Below are 18,964 nucleotides of genomic sequence, written 5' to 3' on the forward strand. Positions count from 1 at the left end.
CATAATTCTTATTTCTTGTGAAGTTTCAAGTTAGTAATTTCCACAAATATGGAGTTCCCTTCACTTGGAGAACACTGTCAGAATTCAATATGTAATCAGGTAGACTTTCTGCCGCTTCAATGTAAATGTGGAATGGTGTTTTGCCGAGTACATTTTACCGAGCACTGTGTTTCTGGAGAGTGTGAGTTAGCGCCAAAGCCCCGTGATATTAATTTACAAAGTGACGATCACATATATCGATGTTCAGAAAGCGGTTGCAGGAAAGGAAATCTGCACGAGATGCTATGTAACAAATGCCAAAAACATTATTGTATTGAACATAGATTCCATCCGTAAGTATCTACAATATTTACTCATTCCTTAAAACATTACACAATTGAAATATTCTGTTACAAATGGTAGAGATTTATAATAAAGGAGATGTAGTGTAATAACAATTATGATTTATGATGGTCAAATAGTAAAGAAAGTACTTGAATTATTTAAAACTAAGAATATTTTATGTGCATAAATAAAATATCATTGTACATTATATCTCGTATGAACTTCCTAGGAATGTATTAATTGCCTCGATTACCTTAACAATTTCAGTTCTTGTCCAGAAATTGATGATGAAACAATGGCAGCTAAAATTGAACAGTTTGAAGCTCCGAGGAGACAGTTTCAAGAAGCTAATAAACACCTTCAAGAAAAGGTAATCAAATTTCACCCATATTAAAACATATATTATAATTAAATTTGTAAAAATGCTCTAGGTTTGTAATTACAACATTTTTGTGCTACTATCATTTGAATTATTTGTTAATTTCGTGTATATTATACTATGAAATATTTAAAATTAGGTGTATTATAAGGCTTATTAGAGAAGAATCTGAGAAGCTAATATACTTGAAAATTAAATAGTTTTAATTTGTAGCTCTAAGAATAGTGTTCCTTTTTCAATATCTATAGTAAAACTGAAAGGAGATACCTTTTTTGGGCATCGTAATGTGTAAAGTTATACTGGGCACAAATCATACTGCCATATTTGAGTATGACAAACATACTCTGCTATTTTATAGTAAAGCCATGTCACATAATAATTGCTAATATAATATTACTATTGAAATAAAACTCGTTAAAACTAGTTGTAAAGTGCTCGAAACGTCAGGATGTTAAAAATAATTAATATACACGATTCAAATCCGTTATAACTAGTTTTATTTCAATGTGTAAAAATTGCGAAAATTTAAGTCAACATTATAATATTACTAATAAGTAGGCTCTCTCAGTATTAATTGTATTTTCCTATTTTCAAAATATACAAATTATCTTTCAGATAACAGAAAATATTAGAAAAGCGCTGCAATCATCAGCAAAGGTGAAAACTGCATCAAAAATTCACTTAATGAGGATTAAACAGAAAGCACTTGGTCCGAAATCAGTATCAACAGCAGATAGAGTTTATTTTGCTATCAAGAAACCAGCTAATTATCAAGCTAAAAATGTTAAAGTTGTTTCAGACATAGACAGTATAACAAAAATTGAATCTGTTACCCTAGATCCTGATTTAAAAGACACAGTACCAGTGTTTATTTCAACAAAATGGAGCCTCGGACGTGCTATAGATTCTATTTGTGATAGCTGTAATATTAAGAATGAAAATAACAAAATGGGTGATACAAAGCTAAGGTTGTTTCGACAACTGGATGGTTACTGTATAAGTCCTTTGAAAATGGATGTAAATGTCTCGGAATTGTTGAGTAAGGAGGTTTTGTTAGAAGGTGATAAGTTGGTGATTGAATATATTGACAGTAATGTGATAAATAGTTTAAACGAAACAGCACAGATATTTTTACTAGATAATTGTTAAATTATTAAAATTTTATGACTGAATTATATTGTTTTATTTATTTAATTTTTTTATTAATATACACGAGTAATTAATATTTTAACTATTTATATATGTTATCTGTATTTCTAATAAAAAATGATAATTCATTTGTGCATCAAAACATTTAAAATTTACTCAAAAATTGTTTAATGGGCGTAAATAAAAGACTGCATAGAATAAATATTCCTATAATAAAAATAATATTTTAAGTCTTTCTTATAATTACAAAATTTCTGCTTCTCCATTCTTTGTGACTTGTGATACCGACCGATTGTAGTCCACTAGAGGTACAAGCGCTGCTGGTGCTGAAGGATTGGTATGCGCTGTTGGAGGGGGAGTCGTTGCTAATTTATACCTTTCCACCAGCCAATTACATTGTCCTGTTCTTGCGATTAACGTTATGAGATCTCTGCGGTATTGTTTCGTCAGGATTGCGTAGAGGAATGGATTTGCACACGCGTTCAAAGGATAGAAGAAAACTAGGAGTACTTTCCCGTGACTGACATCGACCAGTGGTACGCCAGCCAGCGCTGTAACACCAAAGAACGCAACCGGTGCCCAACACAGCAAATCTGTTCCAATAAGAAGAGCCATTTTATTTGCAATCCGTCGTTCAGCCGCAGCTGCAGCTCCCCTCCCCCCGTACTTCTCTCCGCCTCCCCCTAAAGATCTGTAAATCTGTACGTAGCATACTACTATTGTGACCCACGCGACTGCATTTGTCAAAAACAACCCCCCTTGATAGACTGCGTCCTCAATTCCTTCACTTTCGACTGGTAAACAAATAGAAGTCGAGGAATAATCCGAAACTCCAGCTAGAGGCAAACCAGCCATCAGTATAGAGAACATCCAACCTCCAATCATAATTTTCGCTGCAGCTCCCAAAGAAATTCGTCGCTCTAAGTAAATTGCGTATGTAATGGCAAACCAACGCTCCAGCGTCACTATAGTGAGAGTGAAGACTGACAATTGTCCGGAGAATACGGACAAGAATCCAGCTATTTTGCATCCCACGCCGTATTGCCAATCGTAGGCGTAATTGAAAAATTCTCCGTAAGACCTGAGGTCCACGACTGCTATCATAAAGAGGTACAATCCTGTGCAAAGGTCGGAAAAGGCAAGATGGCACATGAGAAATCTTGGCACAGTAAGTTCAGTGTGGTTTGTTAAAAGGACTAATAAAACGGCTACATTTCCGACGACTGCTGCGGTTATAACGAACCAGACGCTGGCGCGGAGCCACGACCAACCCATCACATCTTCACAAGGATTTAGAGCATCTGGCAGCGGAGTACAAGCCACTTCACGTCGGCTGTAAGATAAAATAAATCAGTTAAAACACTTGTCAATTTAAATATTGACTTATTATATGTTAGTTTATATTTTATTTTATTTTATTTACCTCAAGCTAAAGTTACCACATTCAGCAAAATAGGTAACGCCCAAGCTATTGTTGACTGGTTCGTGGAAGTCTCCTTGATCGTAGTCTTCAAAGCTGCCAGAGTCTGAGAAGTATTCGTCGGTCGCCCACGAACCGTTGTCTTGGCCTTCAGTCGAAGTATCATCATAGGCACTGGAAAAATAAATTAATAAAATAGTACAAAACATTTAAATCCATACTTCTTCATGCAAAGACACAAAAAATTCGCGCTATTTTACATATAAAGCCTCTTCGATAAATATGAAGTTGAGAATTGAGATCGTTACAGCATAATGCTATCAAATATTGGTTGCGGATTGATAAATATTGCAGTCGATAAATAATTATTATGGAGTATATATGCGTATGCTACTGCATAAGTTCATGATACTGATTTATTTGTATATTTTTTGATTCCTGTTGAAATAAAGTCGCAACAAATATTTGTTAAAACCAGTTGCTATAGTATAGCCGTAATAGATAAATGTTAGATGATTCGGTTTAGGTTTTGACACCCATGTTTAATTTATCCCTCGTTTAAATTCTAAAGGAATTAAATTCAAATGTTAAAATTGTGAATTTAGTAATGAATTAAACAATGCCATTAATAAGTGTTTCTGTTAGTTAAAGGAAATGTAAAGATATGGTATGATCAATTTAAAAAAACATTAAAAATATGGTTTTTATGTTGTGTAACGCGATCTCTTTTTAACTTCGATACCGTTTTTAATTAAAAAAAGGCAATCTAATCGAAATTGAAGCGGTTTTATCCACAATCATCATCACCCAATTAAAAATAGGATGTTTACGATATTCTATGTGCAGTTTAATGTGTATGGATGATCTATAGAATCAGGAAAGATAAATCTATTGTCTACTTACTTTGTGGTCGACCGTTTTGTGTCAGAATTTAGATTTATTGATCGACGCTTTCTTGGCTCTGAGGTATTCTTATGGCCATTTTTACCGCATTTCTGTCGGAAGAAAAAAATGTGTAAGTTTCTCATAAAATTATCTAATATAAATAATAATTATTATTATTATAAATAGTTGCGTAATAATTCAATATCGGTAATTGTTTGGTTAGTTGGTTGAAATTTGAAAGAACACGCCAATACTCGATGAATTGGAATTATATACGAATGTTAAATGTTTTATAATAATTCCTATTATCAAATATTATTATACAATTAAAATCGATTGGTTAGCTTAAATATTTAAAATAAGCAACTTATACGTATTAAATCGTACCCATGGCCATATTACATTTTGTTTTCAAGATATGCGAGATGAGAATTATCAAAGATAACTCACACTCTTAAAATTATTAATAATAATAATATTTGATTACAGCCCATAATTTATTAGTGGCAATAACTATCTACCAAATCTTAACTTTGTAGCAGTTGACGCATTCAAACCATGTAATTCAAATTTAAAATTTGTCAAATTGTTTTATATTTAATCTATGTTTAAAATCGTATCGTATATGTGTGGACTTGGATACACATATATCTACAGCAATATGCATACAGGTCCACCGAGGTACAGAGTACATCAATACGTCCAGACTGCCCAACCTACGTACACCTGTACATATGAACACAGACAGGGAATACATCTATAATTTAGTGCATTTCATACAGGTACAGTACCTAACTGTATTGAATCCGAAGTGAAGTTCTCAATATTTGCGAGACTATTGATTTTCCACCCACCAGACATCGAGGGACGTAGCTACGGCGAGGGTCCATTTTGAATCAGTTTTAAGTCAGATTTATAGCCATCAACATGGGGTAGTAAATAGCTCATATTAATTAGTCATAAAGGGGAATATTTATACTAGAATAGGGTTTTAATACAGTACAGAGCGTCTTGCAGCCGTCGCGAAACGGTATGTAAACTTTTTATCATGTTTTTATTTTATTTTATTTTTTATATGTGCTAAATTGCGAAGCTTATTTCAATGGTTGTTATATTTAATTAAATATTTAAAAAACGATTAGCAAATGCCGAGCAGCCTTGCGAAATTCATATATCTATGTATATAAATGTATATAATATGTATTTGATTTTTTTTCTTTTTCGGATATTATACTTTAGATTATCCTTTTTTTTACGACAAAAAGTCTCAAATTGAATAATATTATTGAAAGATAAGAAAATCCCTTCATAATTAATCAATGCAAAGTGCAATGATCGTTAAATGCACTTAAAAATGCGCATGCGCAAAAATTGGGTCTGAAAAAAAGAATCCAGGGCTTTTCCTATTTATATTTCAATCTCCTCTATTATTACGTATACATTTATTATATTTATTATATATTTATTACATATTTTATATGGCCTTTAACGAATTCGTTAAAGGCCATATAAAATATATTTGAAATCAATCGTAGGTACCTATTGATTTTCAATTTTGTTTGTACCATAATTGCTAGCTGATAAAATGTTCCATCACTGAGTCAATAAATATCCTTTGTTATAACAAATCCATGTGAAATATAATACATAAATTTTTATATAGATATTTTTGTCATATCTTCAAACAAAGATAACACTATATAAATCCTAATCAATTGGTGTCGTAAGGTCGCAAACTGCGTGCGCATATATGCCCCATGTTTGCAAGCTGCCTGCATAAACTGCATAATTAAAATACTTTTATTTCGAATAAACCATTCCCTTTAAATTTCAAAGTAACATTTCCTGCTACTTTGCAGTATATCAATCAGAATAATCCTTGCATTGAAACTTATGTGATAAAATTTTCATCTCTTTTTTGTCCATAAAGATAAATTAAGAAAGAAATCGAAAATCAATACCTGCGCCGTGCAAAGTTCACATTGCGCATGTCTGAAAGAACAAAGGATAATGGTATTTAAGGAAAATGTCTGTCGTAGTTCGTTCCCTATCCCCTATAAGTTCTTATTAAACCAATCTACTCTTCTATTGGAATACTTACTTAAAGCTTTCATAGCTCCTCCCAAATACCTGCGAAAAAAGATTTAAAAAAAAATCGAAAATCAATACCTGCGCCATGATCGCTAGCTGCGTTTCGTAAAGCGCATGTCTGGCGGGGTTGTGTCTCTCGGGGAAGGCAAAAGCGCAGCAATGGAAGTGATGCGTCAGAAACGCCTTCTCCAAGTGCTTGAAACATACGTGCATATTGTAAAAAAAAACCAAATGTGCATTGTGCAGTACTTTAATTTCAATTGAAACAATCATTGCGTTTACAGTAATGATATACGTGTAGGAGCGGCAGAAAATTTCGAATTGTTAAAAATGTGAAGGTAGGTCGCGTACAAATATTGAAGTTTGGTTGAATAACAAATATATCAATTGTCAAACCAACATAATTCTATTCAATACTAGTAGTTCATTATAAATGCAAACAATTTGGATTAATAATAATTTATTGATTTACGTATTTTGAAGTATATATTATATTATTGTAAATGCTTTTTAACCTTGTCATACTTGAGTTGCGAATACTTTTTATATTATTTAGTAGCAAAAAATCAAATATTAAATTGTGTTTTAATGTGACAGAGTTACGAAGAATGACAAGAGAAGAAATAATGCCGGGAGAGGGCAGGGTCAAGTTCAAGTTCATCGAGCACCGCACTGAGGTCCCGGTTGTTGCTGAAGGTGAGTATAGCTGTCGCTATTTATATATTAGCTGGCGAGGGTGCAAACCGCCGGGCTAGGGTGGTGCCCAGACGGACCTGCGCAGTATGCTATCAATCGATATTGCAACTATCATTGTTATACCTATACCTACTTCTATAACTAACATCATTTACTTTATATGCATTTACAACACTATTTTAAATAATAAGTAGTTTAACTAGCGGGGGATATTACGAATAAAGTATATCAGTAAAACGATATTTTATATAGTTTGGCGACCTGATGGTAAGATTGTACATATTAATCAATCCTTATATCACCAATACGCCACCGACCTTGGAATCTTAGATGCTATGTCCCTTGTGCCTTGCACTGGCTCACTCAACCTTCTATCCGGGACAGATCAACAACAACAACAACAACAAAATTGACAAAAAATAACTCGTCGTGATGCCTGACAAGACGAGTCCAACTATATAGGTTGTTGTGTGGTCAATTATTAGGTTCGTTGGTAAAGATGGCATTTTAATATTAAATATTTTTTGTAAACCATCGATGGTGGTCACTCACTACTGTCATTATGCAATAGGAATTGGAAGTTTGGGACTTATAATTTAAAAATAATTATAGTACTTAATTCAAGTACATCTTCAATCAAAGGGGATTATTTATATTTTTAGTTTCTTTAAACTACGACGTGACAGCTAAATAATTTTTTTTTTTTAAAACTCGCGTTTGACATCTAGCGTTGAATTCGAGACTTTTGTTTTTTGTTTGCATGTGTGTGTATGTGTACCTACCTATTTTGTTTTAAGCAGTTGATCATCTTGTTTAATATTTATATATCTATTTTAAGAAACTTATCAACAAGAGGCATAAACAAACACTTACTTGAAATTCATATATCGATGGAATGTATTTAAGAGATGGTGTCTTCTCTATTCTGAGAATTTGTAATTTTTCTAGTCCTTTCGTAGGTAGCGACGTGATGGCCGTGTTGCTTAAATCCCTAAAATAGTAAAGACAATTATTTTTTTGTATAGCAACATTCTTGCCTTAAACAAAATGAGTTATATTCAGGGCCAGGTAATCTATGTTAGTCAGTATAGATGTACTACACCGGGCCTTGCAAGGATTTCAAGGAAATTTAAAATAAATTATTAATAAACACAACATGTTTTGACAAATATAACAAGCTCTCGACTCAAAAGATACTTCATTATTTAACTATGTAATCTTACTTAAATAGATGAAACAATAAATAATGGCGAAGTAGTCAATGAAGTATTTAAATGTGTAAGTTCATAGTTTTAATAATTTCATACAAAAATAATTACAGCATAATCCTTATCATGGTATACATGCATTATATTCGTTTCAATTATAAAGATTTTTAAACTTACAGTTGTCGTAAGAGCAGGTTTCCAGCAAAGGCTAAATCATCCAATTTCTTCAACTTGGTATTCCCTTTGAAACTCCTTAAAAAATAACAATAAATCAGTTTAGGTAAATGTTACATATTTAATTGATTACAGCTTACTTGAGAATCAAGAAGCTAGACGTAATATACTTACAGTTTTGATATTTGTGAATTTTTAAACGCATGAGCTGGAACTTCCTCTATCAAATTGTAATTTAAAGAACTGAAATAAAATAACATCAGTTTGATAACATACTAAGCGTAAATTATATAAAGTAAAGTAACAGCCTGTAAATTTCCCACTGCTGGGACAAGGCCTCCTCTTCCATTATGGAGAGGGTTTGGAACATATTCCACCACCCTGTTCCAATGCGGGTTGGTGGAATGCACATGTGGCAGAATTTCGATGAATTTAGACACATGCAGGTTTCCTCACGATGTTTTCCTTCACCGCCGAGCACGAGATAAATTATAAACACAAATTAAGCACATATATATAGTGGTGCTTGCCTGGGTTTGAACCCGCAATCACGCGTTCTAACCACTGGTCCATCTCAGCTCCGTAAATTATATAACAATACATTTATTAACAATTTTATGTGTATTGACAAGATAATTATACACAGAATTATAAATCTTACAAAGGTACTAAACAAGTTCCAAATATAGGGACAAGTACATTTCGGTTTCAAAATTAGTTTATGATGGATTGAAACAAATTTAACATTCCTATATATTATGTTATGACCATAGTTATAATATCCTATATACATATTTAAATATATTTTAAAACATTTATAATAGATTAATACATATGTAGACTCTATAGTTAACTGAAAAGTTGCTTGATAGGTACTGTTTATTTTGTGAAATTAACAAATTTGTTCACACTCAAAAGCAAATAATATTACAACAAGGAAATAAAATAAACGGGAGAAAATTAAAAGGAAATATTAAAAATTAAAAGAAAATAGCATAAGTGGTATACCTATTGACTTACACTTGGTCAGCCCGGACTCGCAGCGCGTGACTCGGGATACGTTTTATATGATTTCCTTCGAGGTCTCTGTGACATCATACAAATAAATAAAATTGGAGTGTCCGTATGTGACTTCAAAATACATATTTTTAATAAATTTAAAAACAAGACCAAATTAAAAAAATTATTATAATTATATATGTCACCGTAAGATTACAAATTTCAGTTTCACTTCGATAGATTACAAAATATAGCGAAAAATAATACGATATAATAATAGAATTTCACAGTTCTCTTTAAAATCTGACGAGATAGATTGTAATCTATGTAATTTTGTTATCTTACGGTGACATATACAGGGTTATTGGTAACTCGACGTACATCCGCTAGGTGGTGATAGGGGTGACTATTTGCAATTATTTTAACCCCCACATGCATAATCCAAAAGTGAACCATTTTTGAGTTATCACGTTTTTTAGTTTTTTCAAAATTTGTCAAAAATGCAACTTCAAAAATTTATTAAGACAAAAATATCAAAAAAATCTATTTTTTTCTTCTGATTTATAAAAACATTGTATAAACAGTGGATATTCGTCAATATTTAAACAATCATTATCAGCCCAAATTCAGCAAAAAAAATTGGAGTCGGAAAACCATATTATTTCATTTTTTTTTAAATTCCTCTAAAATGCCTAAAAAACTACAAAAATTACCATGGAACTTGTTCTGCAGATTATTTTAAAAACATAACCATTTTCCAAAAATGTACAAAAACTAGGAATTTATTTCAAAGCAGCCGAAATAAAATGACCAGAAAGGACATCGACGAGGAGAAATTTGTACTATAGGCCGCTCTTTAAAATTCCCACAAAATTAATTAAAAATAATATGATATGTAAAAAATCTTACTTACTCACTTAACTTACTCAATACAAGTATAAAATAACATAGTCACCCCTATCACCTCCTAGCGGATGTACGTCGAGTTACCAATAACCCTGTATATAGGTACTGTCAATTCCAAGGAATAGTTTCGTATTTATGAAACTGAAATGAAAAAGAAATTACTATGGTATCTCCCTTAATTAGGATTAATTTACTTAAACTAAAACAATTACATTAAATATTTTTATGAATAAGAAATGATAGCGATATCATTAAAAAAATAATAATAATGACTTACATTGCTTGCAAGTATGTCAGGGATGAGTTTGCGCTGTTTTTGTCATGAACGTGACTCAAGTTGGGCACCTCAACCAGACCTGATGTCGTTACGATACTGGAAAAAAGGAATATATTATTAGGAAATATATTATTAGGAATAGTAGTTTGCATATCGACTAATAAATTAAAAATAAAAACGTATTCTTTTTTTAATTTTTTCTATTTATTATGTTGTCTAAAACACTTTAAATATTTGAATTGCGCTTAAAGCCACCTCAAATATAATAGATAATACTTCCATAACATAATAATGACGAATGAGAGTGGCAATAAGAAAATCATTGCATAATATTGATAAGAGTTATAAAAAATACATACGTACAATGTGCGCAGTTCAGGCAGCGCTGGTAGCGGTGGGATTCTATGTAGTAAAGGTGCTTGTGTTATAAATCTAAAAGAAAAAAAAATGAAAACCTTATTTATTTTTAATACTAATTAAATACTAAAAAGATCTTTATCGAATTAATATAAAAATGTAAAACTTGGTTTAAGAAAATGATGTATGTTAAAATCAACTTTATATGTATTAGGACGTCAGTCATAGATAACCCTGGAAAATTATGTGGCGTACAGTTTTGTTCCTTACAAAAAAACCCACGCATCAAAACATTTCCGCGAAATTGTAAATAGATGCAGCTAAATCGGAACACATAATTCCGTTAGATTAGACAAACTGAAACAAATGAAATTGACTCGTAGAACTGTAAAAATAAATTGCATAAAAAACAGTGAAATTTAATACCGTTGCAATTTGTACTATGTCAAAATTTGGTATCAGTTTAAATGTGCTTGATATAGCTATGCAATATTAAAGGCTAAATTGTGTTAGAAGTTTAAATAGAAGTATATACAAAAAAAAATTGCAGTCTTTCATTTGTTTTTATGTCTTGTTATTATGGCTTTGTGCAAACCCGTGCATCAGATGTTAAACCAAACAACAATGCAATGTTTCAAGCGTGAGTGAACCACTGTATAAACAGGCACAAGGAACATAACATCTTAGCTCCCAAGGTTTATGGCGCATTGATGCGATTTTAGGATTGGTTAATATTTCTTACAGTTCACTCTATGATCAGCAAGCAACATTCCACTTACCATCAGATGGTCAATTATACGTCTTACATATTAAATAAAAAAAAATCGACAAAATCTATCATTGAATTTTATAATAAGAAATGAAGTTTGTTTAATATTGCAGTATCTTATAAAAAACCTATTTATAATTGACCGTTTGTTGAAACTTTGTCTAATGCATTTCATTATAACGAAATAAACAAATGAACTTCACCTTCACTCTACCGTACGCCTCATACTTACAAAGATTTGAGATTAGGCATTTTGGTCAGATCTTCAACTGCAACGTGTTCTAAATTAGGCGCGTCCATCACTGATCTGAAAATACATTATTAGTTAGTTACTAATTATGAGACAATCATTAATAGTACGATTCCTATACTGTTTTTTAACATGATATAGGGTTTGAAATATGTAAGCTTTGGTACGGTTTCTGAGTAATTATACATTCAATATGTAATAAGTACAAGTGCAGAAGTTATATGTATTAAGTATCGCGCTCTCAATTATAACTTTTGATAGCCGCACAAACCAGAAGCTTCGCTTCGCTTCAAAACGTGGTAGGTACTTAAATTTCGAGAACATAAGAACCTTTTTAAATTACAATTTACGTGCAGGTTCTGAGAGTGCATCAGTTACAGTGATCTCATTACACTGTGATATATCAATCAAATCAAATCAAAATACACTTCAAATCAAGTAGTCAAATCGTCATTTTACAAAATATTAGGTAAGTGAAGCTACCATCGATTCGGAATGTAAATTCTACCGAGAAGAATCAACAAGAAAATCAGTAGTTACTTTTTTTCAATATTTAAATTGAAAAGTTAATTTTAATAATTACAACTCTATGTACATATATGCATTTAATATGTCTTGACTGAAAGTCAATAATAAGCATCAGTCTCACGTTTTTCTTTTATTATCTATATATTATGTATGTCCACATAATGTCACCGTTCACCGGTTATTTCTTGCATAGAAAAGTTTCGTGCTTTAAAAAGACAAGTTATTTGCAAAATACATATTTTTGAAGATGACAAATTTTAACATTCCTGTCAATGAAATCATTGAAGAATCTTCGTAAAATGAGAATGTAGCCGTGTTTGCAGTTGGTTAGTAGCAATGACATTAGTCATTGTCTCCGTAAACGGTCCTCCGTAAAGGACATCACATTCATACCTATTAGAATTAGAAGAAACCGGTCATATAATCTATAGATTCTATAATATGCATCTCCTGAGGTGGTATTTTGTAGAGAAATAAAACTTGTTGCAAGTTATAAGCTATCTGTCTGCTTCGCTTTCACGAAATTTACTATAAATCAAGCACCTAAAGGAAGGACCATAGAAGGATTTATATCTAAAAAATACGTTCGCCGGCGTACAACTAGTTTTCAATAATTACAATATAGAAATGATATATTTTTCAAAGGATTTCGATTTCGTAATAATCTATAATTTCTAAGTCTATACAGAGTAGTTACGTTAAAAGTGCAAATATGGCCGAGTTCTAACAACTGATAAACAGAACAAATAGTAGAATTATTTGTTTTATTCTAAGTGAACTGTTTGCGGGCCGTTACCGAGAATTCCTGTAGGACTAATTGAAGGTTAAATTGGCTATTCTTAAATGCAATCATGTCGTGTCGTCAATTAGACAATGAACTAGGTGGGTAGGCATATTTATTCGTTACAAGTGTTATATGTGATATGTGGCAATATCAATTCATTTGAAAATTCAGTACGCACTTTTGGTTAGTTATTAGTCAACTATTACTCCCAACAATTTATCTAATAATATTATGTCATTATCCATTATTAAAATCGCCATGTCATGTGTTAAATATGTCATACCCGAATGAGCCATGATGGCCCAGTTAATAAAAGAAAGGTAACCGATGATTTCGAGTTCAAACCAGCTACTAAATTTTCACATGCTTAATTTGTATTTCTAATTTGGCTTAGAGATAATCCTAAACATTCGATCAATGGACATGAACATATGTGTTCGATCGACAAAAATCTTTCTGACGTGAAATTTTAATAACACTTACAAATGTTCAACTTGCTGAAGATCGAAGCCGGCAGCTCGTATGACCCTCGCCGTGAGTCTTGTGATGTTGGAACGAAGGAGCACGACTGACTCTTTCTGACCAGCAATTAATTTTACTGAAATAAAAAAAAATAGATTACAAATAGGTCGCCAGTTTCTTATATTAAAAAGAAACTAGGTATTATTTAATTATAAACTGTTGATGCTACCGTGAAACATTTGTCGACTAGCAGTAATTAATAAAATTGGTTTCAACTTATTGCAAACATATTTTTTAAAACGTTTGACTACCTTGTTGGTCAAGTGTGCAGGGAATACTACATTAAGGGCTGCAGACAGATAGATTGAGTCAATCGCTAAATGAGACCCAAAAAAGTGAATAATTTTTTTTTGTCAATAACTTTTTAGTAGCACTTTAAGACTGAGGTCTCAAAGCCGTGTTAACAGTCATTTATTAATAACACTGCTATTTCAACAGTTCGTGTCGTGACGAAATTCCGTCTAAATATTATAGTTAGCGGCGTTCTGTTTAATATAGTCACCAAAATCGAAATCAGTCCGAAATTAATCGTGTATAAAACATGATGTACAATAATTCAGTGCTACACTTTTATAGAACAAACGCACAAGTAACATACTTTGTAAAAAAGCATGGTAGTCGAATTAGTGTCTTAACTTAATAATAACAGAATAAGTTTTTCAATGAATAAAATAACAAATCTCCACAGGAACAAATAACGTAAATACAAAATAAACGACTGTATTAGACATCAAAGAAAATTTATTCAATAACTGGGTTGTTTCAAGCTCGAAGTGTATTCATTTCCTTTCGAAACGTATTAAACTAAGATATAAGAATAAAATAATAAACATGTTTGTAATTACGTTTTAAATGAAACATTTTAACAGACATATTGAGGAAGCGAAGTTTTCAAATATACTTTTATGTATGATTCAGAATTAGTGAGATGGTCATTATATACATATATTAGATTTTGATAATCGGGATATATTTTATAGAGTAATGATAGTTGGATTGTTTGTATTTGTTTCAATTAAATAATACTTATCGTGTAGTAAGTTTAGCGCTTTTATTGAAGAATGTTTTGGACTAGATCAGACCAGATTATACTTTAAAATCAACTAAAATATCGATTGAAAAGAAGTATAATATTTTATTTCTGACGATGATCCTTCTCTTTGCCGATTTTGGTCGCGCATATAATATATTTATTCTATTAAATACAAAGAAATTCAACAGAGATTCTAACGATGTAACAAATATCTAGGCAAAGTCAAATTATACTAATGTTACTAATGACTGCTTTAATAGTTATCGATACAAGCAAATCAATTATAGCTTACTGATTGAAATTAATAGTTTCTAATTAATTTATGATATAATTATTAGGGTCTCCTGTGATGGTCTAGGGCCTCCAGACAGTTAAATCCGTCTCTGCACACGAAGCTTTAAGCTCACGAGTACCATCTCTATTTGATTGTGTTATCACATAGATATGTTATATAAATACTGATTATTGATCAAAGTGCAGGCGATATTTTAAGAAAACGATCATTGTATTTAACTTAAGGACTTTCTAGAAGTCTGGTCCTTATTTTTAATATTATCTCTCCATAAACATGTTGTCCATGAGCTTGATGGATTCTACCTTTATCTCCTATTTGTTATATACATATTGTGCATATGTGTTACGTTATACCAGCAGCATCGTCATTTAAATTTGATTATAACATAATGATGGTACTAATTATAATATTCATATGCAATATATGTTTATATGTCGTAGATTATAGACGACATCTTCATTGATTCAGAATGTTTCGGACATAATTTTGGGATGTGCTTCTTTGCTACAAATAATTTAAGTAGGCCTTTTTTTAAATATAGGCATGTGGTAAGAATATTTTAAAAATTGTTAGGTGAGAATAAACTTCGTTAGCAGAAATAGAATTAAGTGGATATATTAAGACCAAAGTTTGTTAACGGTTGTCTTTTCGCTGGCTCATGATCAATAATGTATATTGTTGAAATCAGTGCGTGAAATTGTTATTTTCAGGACTGATAAAAATTTGACGAATCTGAAATTTGGAGGCATGCTTAAAAATATCAACGAATTCTGATTAAAAGTATTAACTGTGTAGGCAATAAAGTAATTTCTTTAAACAAATAATTATTCAACGACCTCCGTGGTCGATTGGTGTGTACACCGGTTTTCATGGGTACGTCACTCCGAGGCCCCGGGTTCGATTCTCGACCAAATCGATGTAGATTATCATTAGTTTTCTATGTTGTCTTGGGTCTGGGTGTTTGTGATACACACAAGTGCTTTAGCTACTTACATTGGGATCAGAGTAATGTATGTGATGTTCTCTCATTATTTATTTATTTATTTTGATTAACTACATACAATTACACTTCTATATCATGTACATGAGCAATGAATCCGAACTGCATTCCTTTCTATCATTGTAATCAAAATCTTTCGTATGAGTTTCATTATTTTTATACTTTATAGTCTACATTATCTATACATATAATATATTATATATTAAATTGGTGTGTCTGTTTGTAATATTAAAATAGCCCATTTTTCACTCAATGCATATGTATGTATTTACGGTACATATACCAAAATAACATTTTTTTCAATTTCGTTTTCATTTTTGACTGTCTGTCTGTTGGTTCCGGGTAATTTCTGTAACTGTTGGATCGATTTTGACGGGACTTTCATTGGAATGTAACTGATATAATAAGGAGTAACTTAGGCTACAATAATATTTTTTTGTCAAATTATAACGCGTACTAAGTTGCAGACACGGCTAGTTAAAATATAAAATTGCGTATAATATGAATACAACAGTGAAAATGATAACAAAAATGTTGAGGAAAAAACATGTAATTGATCTAAAATGTTATATGTTGTATGTTATGTTATTTACACGGATACGATATTGATGGAGGTTGACAATGAGAAAACTCATAATCGTGATCGCATGGACGATGTTGACACAAGTGTTTATTGAACGTGACGGCTTCATTAACTGTTTGTATTTATTTTGGAGAAGGCGCAAATATTGAGTCCTGAGCAAAGAATATACATATTTCTGAAAACAATATCTTGTGACATATAGGGACATTAATGTGCGTTGACTACTGACAGTCCGTGACTTAATGCGCGTTTGAATTTAACAATAAAATATTGTCGCCTAACTTACTCCTTATTACATCAGCTATCTGCCAGTGAAAGTCCCATCAAAATCGGTCCAGGGTTTCCAGATTTTAGCCGGAAAAAACAGACAGACAAAAATGGATAAACGTGTTATTTCGGTATATGATAAACTAGGAGACCCCGTATCTTAAGAGGCCAGTGACTTCCCAATCAGTATTTACATTTATTAGACCTATTATTGAGTTTACGTGTGTGTGTGTGTATGTTTGTAATGTACCAATTAGGTGTGTATGTGAAAAAGTAGTTAAGTCGCCGGTACAGCTGGTAATATGTTTTCCAACAACAAGACTGTCACACGATTGTTAATCTCGAATGACGGCTGTGTGTTTTGCTGCATGTAGGTCGATTGGGTAATTCAATTACTCTCTTATATGGACAGTGTGGATGTCCATTAGGTAATACAGTTTTCATTACAAATATTGTTTTGATGATGAAGGTAATTTATGAAAATATCTTTCCGATTAAAGGGTTTGGGTGTTCTTTTTTAATACTGTGGATAAGTACCAATCACTCATTACTTAGTCTACCGTAAACATAAAGGTTGATGAGTGAGCCAGTGTAAATCCTGATACAAAGGGAACATATCAGTTCCCAAGCTTGTATTTACAATGGCGCATTGGCGAAAGGAATGTTGTCTTTACGGCAAATAGCAATGGTGCACAAATGTGGCACTTACCACCAGGCCCAGGGTCCATTAGCCCGTCCGATTACATGGGCCGTGCAAAATAATATCAATACGTAGTTAAAAAGTAGATTTAGCTGACTGATAATAAGAATCACTATACCCTGAATTTGTATTTAATGTTTATTTCTCGCAGGATGCTGCCTTCCAAAATGGCGATTTAGTTGAAATATTTACGATTTAATAAAAAAATATTGGATGTGAATTTGTATTTGTTTGTATTTCAAGCTGTATTGGGAGTTCATTGATACGTCTTATAAAAACCACTGGATGTTCTACTAATAAATTCTACGAATAAACAGTGTAATGAACCACTGTTAATTTATTTTCGACTGAAGCAATAGTAATATCATGCACGCATGTAGTGACGACTTTCTGGCGCAGAACGATATAGCGCGTCAAGTGTAAGTTGGCGTGTGGCAAAAACATGTACTAATTTTTAATTCTTAATATCTTATTTGTTTTATTTACCCTTATTAAGAAAACTTACCCAAAATCTATTAAAAATGAGACGTAGAGAATTATTTTTAGGGAGACATTGGTAAAATAAAAATAAACAAAAAAGTGGCAAAACAAAGGTGTAGCAGGTGCTGCCACAGGAACGCCAACTTATACTTGACAGTCTATATCTAGATTCGAAGCTGATATGTAAACTTCAAACTGTTACTAAAAAGGTTTTATATATATGCCGGCAGATTTGGTTTCGAGAAATTCTCGGAGGGAGTTGACAGCGTTTACACTCCACATAAACCCATCGGTCCTGATCCGAACCTTTTACTAGTCGTGTCATATTTGCCGATCGAAACGCGAGAGGATAAATAGCGATCGAAACTACTATACTAATAATTCTTGTTGATTAGTTTCCTTTGTAAATAGCTGCAACGGCTAAAACAAGTCAGGTTTGGATATCATCATTCATGTAATACAGGCTCCAATTTTTTAACGGACCGAAGAAAAACTGGCTATTTATATTTTGTCAAATAGTCAATTGTTTAGAGGTTACTTCACCTACAATTGACTATGTATATGGAAACAAGCTGTACCGCTACATTTAAAAATATATCATGCATTTTTATACCAGTTGTCTCAAATTGTTTGTTGCATGTAACACGAGTACTTATCACTTAACCTAATTGTATGCACTTAAGGCAGCTCTTGACAGCCGATGGGTATGCTATTCTTAGAACTACAGAAGAAGTCGGATCTGCCAAAACATACATTTGCAATGTCAGCACGACTAATGTAAACCCGTTGACCTCATTCATGATGTAGAATGAATCATTTCGTTGAGATAAATCTGAGACAGTTCGTCTAAATATATTTTTATAGTTTTTATGGTACGAGCATAAGGGT

General features: G+C 32.0%; 2 protein-coding genes across 2 annotated transcripts in view; one reads left to right on the top strand and one right to left on the bottom strand.

Moving 5' to 3' along the window:
• The first annotated feature begins 33 nt into the window (after nucleotides 1-33).
• Nucleotides 34-1,869, top strand: LOC124534210 (AN1-type zinc finger protein 1-like). Its single transcript, XM_047109922.1, has 3 exons — nucleotides 34-332; nucleotides 592-694; nucleotides 1,319-1,869. Exons 1-3 carry the CDS (start codon nucleotides 49-51, stop codon nucleotides 1,850-1,852), a joined length of 921 nt encoding a protein of 306 aa, XP_046965878.1. The 5' UTR covers nucleotides 34-48; the 3' UTR covers nucleotides 1,853-1,869.
• A 176-nt stretch (nucleotides 1,870-2,045) lies between these two features.
• Nucleotides 2,046-18,964, bottom strand: part of LOC124534377 (lutropin-choriogonadotropic hormone receptor-like) — a 37,519-nt gene continuing 20,600 nt past the window's right edge. The window contains exons 2-13 of the mRNA XM_047110181.1: nucleotides 13,680-13,794; nucleotides 11,867-11,941; nucleotides 10,872-10,940; nucleotides 10,509-10,604; nucleotides 9,347-9,412; nucleotides 8,501-8,569; nucleotides 8,330-8,404; nucleotides 7,818-7,935; nucleotides 6,327-6,443; nucleotides 4,176-4,267; nucleotides 3,276-3,446; nucleotides 2,046-3,185 (exon numbers count right to left, since the gene is read on the bottom strand). Of these exons, the coding sequence (XP_046966137.1) occupies nucleotides 2,096-3,185; nucleotides 3,276-3,446; nucleotides 4,176-4,267; nucleotides 6,327-6,443; nucleotides 7,818-7,935; nucleotides 8,330-8,404; nucleotides 8,501-8,569; nucleotides 9,347-9,412; nucleotides 10,509-10,604; nucleotides 10,872-10,940; nucleotides 11,867-11,941; nucleotides 13,680-13,794 (2,153 nt within the window). The 3' untranslated portion in view covers nucleotides 2,046-2,095. The remainder of the gene's footprint in view (nucleotides 3,186-3,275; nucleotides 3,447-4,175; nucleotides 4,268-6,326; nucleotides 6,444-7,817; nucleotides 7,936-8,329; nucleotides 8,405-8,500; nucleotides 8,570-9,346; nucleotides 9,413-10,508; nucleotides 10,605-10,871; nucleotides 10,941-11,866; nucleotides 11,942-13,679; nucleotides 13,795-18,964) is intronic.

The sequence above is a fragment of the Vanessa cardui genome, chromosome 12 (assembly GCF_905220365.1).
Source record: "Vanessa cardui chromosome 12, ilVanCard2.1, whole genome shotgun sequence".
In the NCBI taxonomy this organism is placed as follows: domain Eukaryota; kingdom Metazoa; phylum Arthropoda; class Insecta; order Lepidoptera; family Nymphalidae; genus Vanessa; species Vanessa cardui.